This window comes from Corvus brachyrhynchos, unplaced genomic scaffold, assembly GCF_000691975.1.
Source record: "Corvus brachyrhynchos isolate BGI_N302 unplaced genomic scaffold, ASM69197v1 scaffold133, whole genome shotgun sequence".
Classification (NCBI taxonomy): Eukaryota; Metazoa; Chordata; class Aves; order Passeriformes; family Corvidae; genus Corvus; species Corvus brachyrhynchos.
Genome location: NW_008237249.1, coordinates 62418 through 75953, shown reverse-complemented (window position 1 = coordinate 75953; position 13536 = coordinate 62418). Strand labels below are relative to the sequence as shown.

The 13536-nt window shown below is 44.4% G+C and overlaps 1 protein-coding gene across 5 annotated transcripts in view; it reads left to right on the top strand.

Annotated features, from left to right (window-relative positions):
• Nucleotides 1-13536, top strand: part of RIN2 (Ras and Rab interactor 2) — a 63773-nt gene that overhangs the window by 41237 nt on the left and 9000 nt on the right. For all 5 annotated transcript variants that reach the window (XM_017730428.1, XM_017730430.1, XM_008630750.2 and 2 more), the window contains 3 exons: nucleotides 301-373; nucleotides 2691-2782; nucleotides 5861-6982. In XM_017730428.1, coding sequence (XP_017585917.1) covers nucleotides 301-373; nucleotides 2691-2782; nucleotides 5861-6982 — 1287 coding nt within the window. The remainder of the gene's footprint in view (nucleotides 1-300; nucleotides 374-2690; nucleotides 2783-5860; nucleotides 6983-13536) is intronic.

Genomic DNA, 13536 nt, shown 5'->3' with positions numbered 1-13536 from the left:
TACTGATTTGTTGCCTATTAGCAAAACATTGTGCAGTCCTCATTACACAATCTGTTTTACAGGAATTAGACTGTATGCTTGGAATACAAAAGCAAACCAGCCACCAAGATTATCAGTATATTCTTGAGAGTGCCTTCAGCAGAGATATGAACTCCTCTACAGAGTTGTTTTCTCTTAACCAAATAGTAGCTAGTTTGATGGTGATAACTTACTAACTTCATGCAAAAATCTGTGTTTTATAAAACTTTTTAAAGAAATAGTGGATTAATGTGTGATTCTTTCTTGTAACTTTCTTCGCAGCATTTTCCTTGGAGGGGTCTGGAATAAGTTTTGCTGATTTGTTCAGACTCATTGCTTTCTACTGTATTAGCAGGTAAGATGGTGTTATGTTCCAAGTCACATCTGCTGGACTGTCTCGAGAAAAAGAGTTTTGAGGACTTGGTTCAGCATGATATTTATGTTGCCAATCTGCAAATATTCCTGGGTAGTCTTAGAACGTAATGGAAGAAATCAGAGGTGAGTCTTGGAAGCAAGTGTCTCTGTCTTACTTCATACTGATTATTGGGAGGCTGCTGTGATTTTACCCATCCAGCTGTGAGGTGGTGCCAAGTTAAACTTTACTTTAGCTGGTATCTTGTAATGCTTTCTTAAGTGCTCTGTGGCTCATTTAAAAATGACCATAAACTAGCTTGCAGAGTCCATTTCTTGGAATAGCTGGTAAAAAGAATTTTTGGAGCAAAATGGAAAAATGTCGGATATGTGGAATATGACAGCTGAGAGATGTCAATTTAAATGGTGAACAACAAAAATGGCCTTGTCAGGTTTGCAGTTTATGATTGCCAAAATTGTTTTCCAGGTAGTATGCAGAAAAAAAGTAGTTGGTGTTTTTAATCTTTTGTTTTCAATTTGACTTCAGTTTACTGGTAAAAATTTCCAGACTGATGCTTGAGCCTTGTATGTATGCACAGACAGGTCACAACACAACCAAACTGCACATGTGCACACTTTCTGAAGGAAGCAGGGAGAGGCAGCTGTGATGGTCTCAGTCCTTTTACTGCCCATTAAGTAAGGCTGCCAGTTCATGCTGACCGTGCTGATTTCTGGTGTGGGATGCTCTTGGGTTGCTGTGCTTGCTGGTTTTGTTTGTGGTGGAGAAGCATCTTAGACCCCTTTGCTACAGCCTCTGTTCAGCTGAGCTGTACATGCATGTGCTGAAAGCAGCATTGATACCACGTAGGTAATTGGCCAGCACGCTGATGAGAAATGAGCTGAAAATGCATTTAAAACTAGTTTAATGAGGAGATAATCCTTATCTTGTCACCCTTCCAGTTCTGCCCACTTGCCAGGCTCTGGTGAATTCTCTCTAAGTGCCTACAGGATCATGCAGCACACAGAGATTTCTTGGCATTAGTCTGTCCATTTTCTTTCACTGAGGGCTTAAAGTTGCTTTGTGTAGACTGAAGGAGGCAGATAGGTAGCTGTTGTGAAAAAGAGACATTGCCATTTGGTACATCACAGGAAATCCAGGAGGATTTTCTAAAATGAGAGGGAATTTCTTGCAGGAGGTACCCAACCAGTTTTTATGAGGAGTCAGGGTTTAATTATCTTTGAATTGAGACCATGATGATGATCTGGACTCTGTATTGTCTGTGGGTACCAAGTTGAAAGTGCCTTTCAAATGCTTTTTAGCTTGTGTATCTGTCTTGTGCATATGCCTGATTTGAGTGTGAGTGGAGTTCTGAGATCCTCTTTTTTCCAGAAGCTAACATACAACATAGAGAATATTTATGTGATAAAGACCCACTGTCTGTGCTACAGCAGATGGTTGGCTTGTTCACAGCCTTAAAACCAAAATTCGTGCTGACACCAGTTGTGTAGGATTCTCATTTAGTCTGAATTCCATGGGTGCTTCTACTACAGGTGTTGCAGTTTAGCATGCACTGTTGCTTGAGGGTATTGGTACCAACAGGGCAGGCGAGAGGTATACTATTGGTTGATGGCAGTGATTGTACAATGCACATACAGTTGCTTGGTTTTGTCCCTTAAAATCTCTGTCTAAAAGTTTTTTACGCTGGATTTGGTGTATGCTGTTCCTCATGGATCTATCTCCCTTTGGCAACATCCAGTGAATGTCTAGTACGCAATGAAGTGAAACCACACAAGAGAATAAATTGCAAAAACGTTCTTAAATGAAGTGTCTTCAGCCTAGAATAGAGTAGTACCAACACACCCTTAGCTTAGAAATTTTTAGAGTAGCTGTGCAACTACTCTTTGAAATTTTTATTCTGAAAACTGGAATAGCAGTCAACAGTGTATTCAGAAAGTAAGAAGCTTTGTTGAAGTATTACAGGCAGATAACAAGTTTGCATCTCACTGATCTGCTTGTAGAAGAACAGGTGTAAAAGCTTCTTTTGGAAAGGCAGAAAATACTGGATGCCTCTGTGGAAATGATCCTAGTGGAAAGTCCCGGGCACTTGTCTGTCGTTCGCCCTTCACAGCACTCTGCAATGTAAAGGAGCCCTGGGGCTGGTAATGCTTAACTGCGCTGTATGTTTCAGGATCTTGCTACCTGCCACAGCTCAAGAAGAAAATAATCAGAGATCAGCCACTGCCAGAGTTTAAAAAAAAAAAAAAGCTTTTAAAGCTATGGATGTTGCTGAAAACCATAATGGTTTTTTCTTTGAAAACAGGGATGTCCTTCCATTCACACTGAAGTTGCCTCATGCAATTGCTGCAGCAAAGACAGAAGCTGAACTTGAAGAGATTGCTCAGCTTGGACTGAGTAAGTAGTTCTCTATAGATGTCCTTCCCTGTAGCACTCCTGTAACCTTGAAAAAATAGGCTGTATCAGTAAATAGTTCATACTGGTTTGTGACGATACAAATTTCATTTAGAAAAGCAGTTTCTCTTACTTGCCAGACCTTGTTCTGGCCAAGGAGTGGTGCTCTTCCTTCTTTCGCTGCCTTCTGTGATATTTTTGTTAGTGCTGTTTCCTTCTTCCTTCTTCTCTCCCCTCTCTGGGCAGCCCTTTAGCAAAGCAAATCTCACAGTCCCCGCACAGAGGTTGATGTTGCTTCTGCTCCAAGACCTAACATTGTCTGTGTGCTCATATAGCAGGCACTGGCTTTATAATTTATTGTGAGGAGAGTGTAGGAGCTGAGGTTCCCTGTTAATAAAACTTCTGTTCAGATTGACATGCAGACTTAAAATGGTGAATTTTGAGATCAGTGCCTCAATGAAGTGGCATATTTAGAAAATGAGGAGTGTGTAAATAGGATCTGCAGAATGTATCCATGGGCATGGGCTAGGCGAAATTCTTAAGATACCGAAAGACAGTGCAAGGACATGTCCAAAAGACAAGGCAAGGACATGTTCTTGCATCGCTCGGCTGCTGCAGCTAAACACAGGCTCATTGTAAAGCATACCTTGAGCTCGGAGGAGATGGATGCAAAGCCTGGTGGGATTTGAAACTTGGGCACCACCCAGATGAATCATTGAGCAACTCCACACTGAGCAAAGTGCTGAGTGGCCTCATTTCCCTTTTCCAGGAAGGGAAGGTTGACTGTCAGCAGTCTTTGTTGCAGTAGATTTTTTAAATCATCTTTGATTTTGAAAAGGATCCTCTCTAAATCAGTGTTAGCATGAGGATCTCTTGAACTGTTTGGTGGGACTTTGCAGTCAAGTCATACACGGGGATGTATTGCAGTGCTTTGCATTTTGGTATGCTGCACTAGCAATGCAATTAAAGGGTTTGTTTTAGAGAGGAGATAAATTACTTTCTGCACTGCTTGTCTGCAAGTTTAGGTAATCAGGTGAAAGTATGGATTATCATGGGAGTAGAGGCAAATATGGTACTATTGAGGTCAGTGTTGAGATGGCAAAAAGAAAGTAACAAGTCTGATTGGGATACGGTGTAATGAAGACCATCTCCCAGTGGCCCAGGGGAGCCTTAAAGTAACACGAGGTGAGTCTCTCCAGAGGGGATGATAATGGTAATGTTGATCAAGCCCTCCAGGCTAACCGCACTTTGTCACCAGTACCCCAGAGCACTGTGGCCTGCTTGCTGCAGAATTAGTCTTGCTCTTAAACAGTCTCTGCATTGTGCGTGTTTTTTCTTCAGCTACTGCATTTGAAAGCTGAGGAGGAGATTGATGGATCAGTGTCTGTGTGATTGCTGTATTTGGGATCAATTATCTCATACACACCAGATTAAGATCACAGTTTCTATAAGCTACAACCAGGCAACAAAGTTGAGATTTTGATGGAGTTTTAGGTGTCCACGTGCAGAAAGAGCGCACCAGAAAGTCAGCTGTTCGATGCTGTGGACTCAAGAGAGGCCTAAAAACTCCCAACAGCCCTTCCTTTAAAGTGTGAGGATTTTTTGAGGAACACATAGGCACAAAATCCCGTGGTGCGTGAGCACAGGGTTTTATTCCCTTTCAGAGCTCTCTTGTGCAGTAGGCTCAGAGGGAGAGCTGCACAACACAGGTCAACAGCACGTAGCCCATCAAACCCCGCATCAGGAGGACCTTAAGGTAAAGATTTCAAGGCTGTTGCCAACCTGTACAGTTTCATGTGCTGAAGATAAGATTCCCTCTCAGTCTCCCTTGTGTTTCACCTGCAGCAGTGCTTATATCACGTGTGTTTGCAGCAGCCACGTGCCAAGCACAGGCACTGAGAGATCTGCAGGCAGGATGTGAAGTCATGAAGCTGGGAACACCAGCAACATGGCATGACTATGTAGAGAAACATGCCTGTGCCTGTCTATATACATGGCCTGTCACCATGGGCTATTTCCTGTCCTCTGCCCCACAGGCAGGACACGGTGGCTGGGCATGGACCTGTTGTGGATGCTTCACATTCATGCAGTTGGGCCGAGGTGTCATTGCTCAGTTGCCTCCAGTGAGGCATCTTGACACTCTGCGGGAAAAGGGACCATGTCGTGATTGGCAAATTTTAACTAAATCTCCCTCCTCTGGTATTCTGCCCTTATTTCAGCATGATTGCTGCCTTCAAGGACACATCTGGTTTCAGTCTTCATACCTTCAGGAACCGATGCTCTTTAGCAGTGACTCGGTTGCACAAACATGCTGCCACTTTGCTGGGATAAGTGCAGAGGCTGCAGCTGCAACTTGCTGGGGTAGCATAGGTTTTCCATGCTGCTGGTGTGGGACTGCACACTCAGTCTCTTTATGTGTTGCTGCATGTCTGTATCCTCAGGCAAAACGTCCCCATGGCAAAGGCAGGGGAGCAGGCCAGTGCCCTTATCAGACACTTGAATACTTGGTCTGCACAGCTGAAGGTGATGTGTGCATGCACCACAGCAAACTGTGATCTGTCTTTTCATGTATAGTTTCATGCGTTCACTAGGAAAAGAAACCGAACCAAGATACTTGTAGAGTTTCCGTAAGTGGCCTTTAGCTGGTGTAAATACTCTCAACTATTGTCTTTAATGAAGTGAGCTTATTAATACCAGCTGAGAATCTTGCCTTATTGCTCCTGAGTGAGATGCTAGTGAGCAGTTTGTGTTCATTTCGGACAAAAGCCAGTAAAAAGTATTATGTTACAGTCTCTGTTCCTTTCTTTGATTTTCGGTTAAATTTTAAGCTTAGTGGGCTGATTGGAAGCTATGCATTGGTCGTGGTATTTATAAATGGGTAAGAGCAGCCCCAGGAATGTAGCATGCAGTTATGTCAGGGGGTGCTTTAAGAGGTTCGCTTGGATTTTTTTTGCCCCTTTGAATTAATAAAATTTTGCCTAAATTTCTTGATACTTTAAACTGATGTTGTTGAGCAGAATGTTCTGAAAGCCATCTGCCTGCTGTTTTGCATTCTTACGTTAATGCAATGATGATTTTCAGACTTTTGGAGCTCCCTGGCTAACAGCAACCCCCCGGATCCTTCACCTCCCTGTAGGCCTGTGCCTTTGGACAGTGCTTGCAAAGACTCACGCCAGCTCTGCCTTATAAATGGAGTGCATTCTATACGAACCAGAACGCCTTCAGAGCTGGAGTGCAGCCAGACCAACGGAGCGCTGTGTTTCATTAATCCCCTCTTCTTAAAAGTGCACAGCCAGGATGTCAGTGGAAGTCTGAAAAGGCAGAGCCCGAGAACTCAAGACGTGAATGGCACAGCGAGGCCTCGCTCCCCCCCGCCCCGGCCGCCACCTCCTGCTATTAATAGCACCCTCACGAGCCCACAGCTTTCCAGGACTATAAAGCAGGCGAGCATGCCAGAAACAGTCAACCATAAGGAGAGAGGCTTGGATTTGCTGCAGAACAAGCCCACCCCGATTCCGCCTCCTCGGCTGAAGAAGCAGGCTGTGTGCTCCGAGGCGGACGGTGCCTCCCGGAGCACGGCGGCGATCCGGCCTGGCTCCGCACGCGTGCCCGAGGCAGCTGCTGTTCCAGGTGAAACCCTGCCCGAGCCAGCTCCAGCAGCTTCCAAAAAGACGCCGGCTGCCATCTCTGAGTCACACGTCCCGTGGAATGGAGGCCGGCAGAGACTGAGCGACATGAGCATTTCCACCTCCTCGTCGGACTCGCTGGACTTTGATCGGAGCATGCCGCTCTTTGGCTATGAGGGGGACACCAACAGCAGCCTGGAGGACTTTGAGGGGGAAAGTGACCAAGAGAGCATGGCACCCCCTTTGAAGCCCAAGAAGAAAAGAAGCAGTTCGTTTGTTCTCCCCAAGATTGTGAAATCTCAGCTACGGAAAGTCAGCGGAGTTTTCAGTTCCTTCATGACCCCCGAGAAGAGGATGATTAAGAAAATTGCAGAGATGTCCCGGGACAAACGCACCTATTTTGGATGCTTAGTACAGGACTATGTCAGCTTTCTCCAAGAAAACAAGGAGTGCCATGTTTCGAGCACTGATATGCTGCAAACAATTCGTCAGTTCATGACCCAAGTCAAGAACTACTTGTCCCAAAGCTCCGAACTTGATCCCCCAATCGAATCACTGATTCCTGAAGACCAAATAGGTAAGAAACACCATCCTGTGTTTTGGGGGGAGGGTGAAAATGTGTGATCTGTCTTTATAGTGATAGTCTTTGTCCGGTTCAGAAAGGTGCGGCTAACTTTGCTAGTAGAGCTTGAGCCACCGAGTATTTGAGTCTTAAAACAACATCCCCCTCCCCCCGTCCCCACCCCGTCCCCACCCCAAATTACCCTATCAGCTTCAAATGATTACACTACGAAGTTGTTCATAAGAAGTTATCCTTAAAATAAGTGCAATGTGGACTTTTTACCCGTGATTATTACTTTTTTAGCTGCTGTACTGTTAACAACAGAGAATCCTTTATTTGCTGGCACACATATATTTTTCCCTGAATTGGGCTGACATAGTTCTCAGTGTTTGGTCTAAAACTGCCAAATCTAACCGTATGGATTGTAGCTGTAGAACTAGAATTTATTCAGAACCAGTGACATTTAAGAGCAGAGAGACATTTTATGACAACTTAGTTTTGAAATAAATCGGATTCTTCCAGACATTTTTAAGTCACTTCTAGCAAAGCTGTACTATCCCGGCACTTGAAACTAAATAAAAGGATACGTAAGAGCTTTAGAAAACAAACGTGTGCGAGAGAGAGAGAGAGAGAGAAGGGGCTGCTGATCCCCAGTTTTCTGTACTACTCCTTTATATGTGTTTGTGAGTGGTTGTGGATGAGCTATATGTTAGAATATATGTTTTAACAGCAGAGAGAGACTTGTGTATCCACAAAAGTAAAATTGCTGTTGCTGCATAAATCTCGCTGCCTCTCTTGCAGAGTCTGAGCAGTTATTTGTAAAAGAGCCTGTAAGCCACATTTAAGAGGTAAACACGCCTCAGGGCAGAATACTTTTCTTGTGAGCTCACTTCAGTCCTAATTTGCTTGTTTTTCTCCATATCCCAGTGTCCCAACAGTTGGCTCAGTGCAAAATTGGCAGATACTTCTTTCTCTGGGACTAGAGGGTAATTTTATATTGACATTCTGCCTGTCCTCAACCAAGAGGAAGTATTCTCACATAACCTCAACTTCATTTTCACAAAGTCAAGCAAAAGTCACAAGGACTGCTAAAGCAAATACAGAAATGTGAAGAGTGTCCTCGATATTGAGACTCAGAGACATGTAATACTCTCACTATAATAACAAAGACTGTTAGGTGGGTGTTACATGGAAGAAAAAGCACCAAATTAAGCGGGGGATGCAGGCGCATTTTTGCCTGAGTTTCTGCAGAGTGCTGGATATTTGACAAAGCAATACAGATGCAGTTTGGTTGTAATTTTGTGAAAGCTTGGTTTGTTGTGTACTTTTCATTTCATAAGGGTGTGGTTTGATCGGACTGTGGGTCTCCCAAGACTGGAAAAGATGTTGTCTCCTATTAAATGTTTCAGGCTTTGGAGTAGCATAAGCTATGAAATACAACAACTAAAACTGCCCTGGTTTTCTTCAGGGACAGAAAGTCTGATTTTTATCGTGTGGCTAAACACGATTAATTTATAAAGTGGGCTGGTTTAAACAAAGGAAGAACTTGCTTTTGAGTCACCTACTGCCTTTGGCTTGCGCCAGCAAACAACTGCAGTGGATCAGGAGCATCAGATGTTGCTGATCTAAGCAGATAACTATGTGACAGCAAAATTTAGTCATTCCTATAGAGACCTTTTTATGAAGTAGAGCCCTGCCTGTTGTCCACAGTTTTGCCTGACTGTTTCCGTATGGAATTGCAGCCCAAATTTTAACTCTGTGAGTAGTCGTTTATCCTGTCTTGTCAGTTCACACTTAGGTGGTGCAGTTTTTTCCTCTAATGTGTCAGCCTGGTGCTGGATGTGTGCTTCTGGGATAATACTCCTCCGTTCTGAGTCACTCAGGCTTCACTTTAACCCTCTTTTGTCTCCTGAACTTCAGTAGGTGCTGGAGCAGCACCCCCAAGTTTAGTGAAGCCCTCGGTGTTTGGAACTTCTTCCCATGTCTCTGTAATGACCTTTGTGATCGTGTAGCTTTTCTTCCGGAACGGCACCGTGGACCCTTGCAAGTAAAAGACTTCTGCAGCAGATCTTTTAAGTTTCCCAGACAGGGGTCCCATCAAATTGTTAAACTTCTGCAAAATCACTGGCAAAATATGCTTCAGGGTTTCTAATTAGTTCTGACAGATGCCTCCTATTCTTAGCACTGTAGGCTGTTAACCCTCCCTGAAGCAGTGGGACTCCAGGCGTTGGGACAGAATCAAGAGTAAGGCACGTGGCTCTTTATTGTTTTATGGATGAATGCAATTTATTTTTTTAAAAGACATCCGCACCTCAATTTGTATCCACAGAATAAGGACCTGAACTGGTCAGAGCAGAGGAGACCCTGATAGTCCACAGCTGCTTAATCAGCAAATGTTTGGGAGTTTTTGTTTGTCTTTTTATCTTTTCCTGGCTTTGAACAGAAAGGAGTCAAGTCGAATGTTGTCACTTCGCCAAGTGGGATCTAACATCTGAACAACTTCAGTCTCACTGCCCGAATCTGGCCCTGAACCAAGAAATGACTGGTTTAAACCATTTGTCAGTAAGGTACTGACCGATCATGTGGGAACGTACCTGAACAATAGTGTCTGTTACTTGTTCTGGTATTTCTGATATGCAAGGGATATTCGAATGCTGGATGTTAAAAGAAGCTTGGAGAGAATGTGTTGGCACCTTACTGGCAGTCCATGCCTTGTTGCAGGGCCTTGGGTCTGTACAGAGGAGTTGCAGGCAGACAGAGCTGGAAATACTAATTAACTGAAGCCCAGGACTGACCCACATGGTACCTCTTTTCCAAAGTCCATCTTGTTTGACAGTCAAGCATGGATAATTGGGTTCTCAGTGCTGTATTTTATGTACCTGTTCATGCACCCTGCTTATGGTTATAAGACAGTATTTCCCTTGTTTGTTTATATGGAAGGTGCACAGAATTAAGCCTGTGGGTCTTAAAAAGGTTAAGCGGCAGCCCACCCCAGATCCCCTCTTCTTTACTAATCCAATTATCCTCCTAAAGGAATTAGAATGGTATGTCACTATTTCTGCTTGAAAAACCCATGCCAGCTGGTTTTTGCACTGTGTTACTTTTTAGGTGCTTGTACATTTGTTCTGGTGTCCTGTCCTTCATTGTAGCATCTTTTCAAGTTGAGTTTACGCTGACAAACATGTCCCTCAGCGCACCTCCTTTCACCACAAGAGTGGCGGGATAGGGCAAGTAGGAAGCAGTGGTAAAAGCACTGAGCAGGGGCAGAGGACCAGGTTCTTTTTCTGGCCACCCCTTGGATTTACTTTGTGACTTACTCCCTGCTTCTTTTCTTTACTGCTACTTTAGGAGAAGACAAGTGTTTACCACACAGCTATGGCATGAGTTTTAAGTAACCCACAGATGTTTAAAGCAGAACACACCTAGCACAGGTAGTTGTGTGATTCTTTGGTGTGCTTTATGTAGGTCAAATGAGGAGAGGCTTACCTTTCATCCCTAGGTCCTAAGTCTGCCACCACTGCCTGTACGTCAACCACCTTGGTCCTACCTCTGTCTTCAGGGTTGTGCTGATCATCAAGGAATGTGGGTTGTATGAGGTCTTACTTTCAAGTGTTGCTCCTGTGGAGGAGATTCCCATGTCTGCACCGTGGCAGTGTAGACACCCACCAAGAAATGGATGCTTGGCCATCCTGACATGAGCTATCTTCAAGTAGATCCGTGTTGGTCGTGCCAGTCAACAAACTTTACAAGGTATTAGGAAAATGCAGAACAAAGCAAATGCAGTGTTAGCCAGGTGTCATGCATGTACATGCTGTGGTATTCCGGAGCAACTTTCTGCTTTCAGCTCCCAGGCAGTGTGACTTGTGCAGGACTGTGCCTTTTTGTGGTGGTTCTCAGGCTCACTCAGTCTCCTACTGACCCCTGATTTTCCTGATGAATGGTTTGGCCATGGTAAGTAGGGCTTGTGTATAAATCCAGGGACTGGAATCTGACAGTGGGGCATCATCTCAGTGGGGCAACAATAGTTGGTAGGTAGCAGGGAAACTGAGAGCCTGGAAAAGGTGAGAGTGTGCCTGCAGTTTGAGGAAGTGCGGGTTGTAAGGAGGCTGTGTAAGGACACTGGCCATGACTAATATGTTGTCCTGTCTAGATGCAGACTTGTGTGTTTGGCAGCAAAACAAAAATAGCATGTCAGCACAGGATACAGATGTGTTTCCACGAGTCACAACGAAACTAGCTGGCTGGCCTTTACGATTCATTTATCAAAGCACTTCCAGTTCCCATTTTGAGGCTACAGGCTAATTATAAGCATCATTTCAGGAACAATACACAGTGTTCAGCTCAAATTGTATTCAGTTAAAAAAAAAAATTATCTCCAGAGTATCTGTTTTGGTTTTGGAGTGGTAAGCATCCTGGGAGGGTATTTGAAAACATACATCTGAAGTAAACAGAATTTTTGTAGCTGATTTGGGTCTTAGAAATATGCGGAGATGTTAAGGTAAAGAATCAGACCTCAATTCACAACTTAGATGCTGATTTGCCTGGGAAACACTTGTATACTTTTCTGTGGCCCTTAGAAGTCAAACAGTGAAAAACCGCTGCCGGCTGAGAGTTGGTTGGTAATTGGGATCATATCCAGAAACACTTATTGAAAGTGGCCACAAGCAGCAGTTGCTGAAGAAAGGGCCGCTAGTTGGATGGTCTCACCCCAAACATGCTTGTAGGTGCCGTGACACTGAATATTGTTCTAAGACTTCAATCACAAGAAGTGCTGTCCTTCCAGGCTTTAATAATAATATAAAATCTTTATAAGCTTTGTATTTATTAGGACACATATGGGTATTACTGTTGACCATTAACAAAACAGTCCAGCCCTTATCAATCTTGCTGCTGTTAGCCTCACCAGCTTGTTAGATTCTGCCACTTTTTCATTTGAGGGCAGAACTCAGTGTTTCTTATGTCTGTGCCAAGAATTCATAAGGGAGAAAAAAAGGTTGTGTGTTGTTTTGGGGGGTTCTTTGTGTGTGGTTTGGTGGATTTTTGTTTCTCGTGGTTTTTTCTTTGTTTTGTTGTGCCTGTGTGGAGCTTTGAGCACAGCCACATGAGTTATGTGATCCCTTCCTCTGTGCTGCTTCAAAATGATTTCAGGTTTCCATGGAAATTGTGGAACGTGATCGAGCAAATTTCAAAGCAATTTCCAGGCACTGCTTCTGGAGCCTGTGACAAATTGCAAACGTGAAAGAAACCTCCTTGCCATCTTGCACAGCTGTAAAAATCTGCGTGGTTCATCTGTGGAAGCGGCACTACCTTTCAAAGGGTTGAGGGCAGAAGCCCTGAGCCTTCCACTTCCCACCTACAGACAACAAGCCTGGCCCCAGCCAAGGACTGGGGCTCTGGGGAGGAATTTTCTCTCCCAGCAGCATCCAGTTCCTTTAGCTTCTGGGGAGGCGCTGCTTCTGCTTCCTATTCCCGTAGAGAATCAGTCACATACAGAAACATACTGAGTTTTCCGAGGCTCCTGTGAGCAAACGTGGTGATGACCCCTCTTTATTGAGGTGAAGGATGGCTCATGCTCAGTATTCATGTGCAGAACTTCCAGTGGAAGCCTGTGGGAGTTCAGCTTTCACGGGGATAGAGCTCTCGCACTTTGTACGACATTTAGCAGCGCCAGCTGCTTTAGTAAACAAGACCAAGTGGTTGGAATGCACACGGCAGAGGTGTTCCTCTTACAGGCGAAGCAGTCGGTGTTTTTCCTATTTTAAAAAACCAGGTTGTAGAAGTAAAGTAAGCTGAATTGTCAAAAAAAAAAAAAATAGTCATCAGTAAAGATGGCAAGGAACGATTTGTACTCTCTAGAAATTTAGCTGGCCAGCGCACCTGTGGGTGAGACCTGTGCGTTTTTCTTGGTGGAAAATTGTTTCTGCAATTGTTTCTGCCCCGGGAGCCCTGAGGATTGCTTTGATGGCAGGGAGAGGCAGTTTCTGTCCCTGTGCAGGAGGGTGATGCTTCTATTTACCTGGCCGGTTTGGTGGCGATTGTGTGGCTCTGCCAAGTACAATAGGTAAGGATCAGGCCTTTGACCACCCGCTAATGTGTAATTGATGGCTCTGGTCTGGTGGGAGGCTGGATCCAGGCCCGGCCGCTGTGTGAGAGGCCACCAAGAACATGTCTCAGACTGCTCATGCCTTTACTGGTGCCTTCACTGACAAGTGCAGAAAAAATGCTACATATGAAGTCAAGGCACCATATGTGGAGTGTGTGAAGGGTGTGTTTATGTGGGAAAGAGAGGTATGGAGACCCAAAAGGCAAAAGGGCTGGACACAAGGATAGAATAAATGAAAGCACAAAAAGCAAGAAAACAGAATAGCACTTGTTTGGAGAGTGTGTGGGTGTGGGTGTAAATCCCAAGCCTTAGAAATAGTGTGTGATTTAAAAAAGAGAAGGGAGAGTAGGGGGAAAAGAAAGAGGCTATAGTATACGAAAAACACAGAAGTACAGGCAAAGAGCCTGGGACAGGCATGAGGTTTAATGAAACATAAATGAGTCACCGCTAGTAGCAGGAAAGGGCA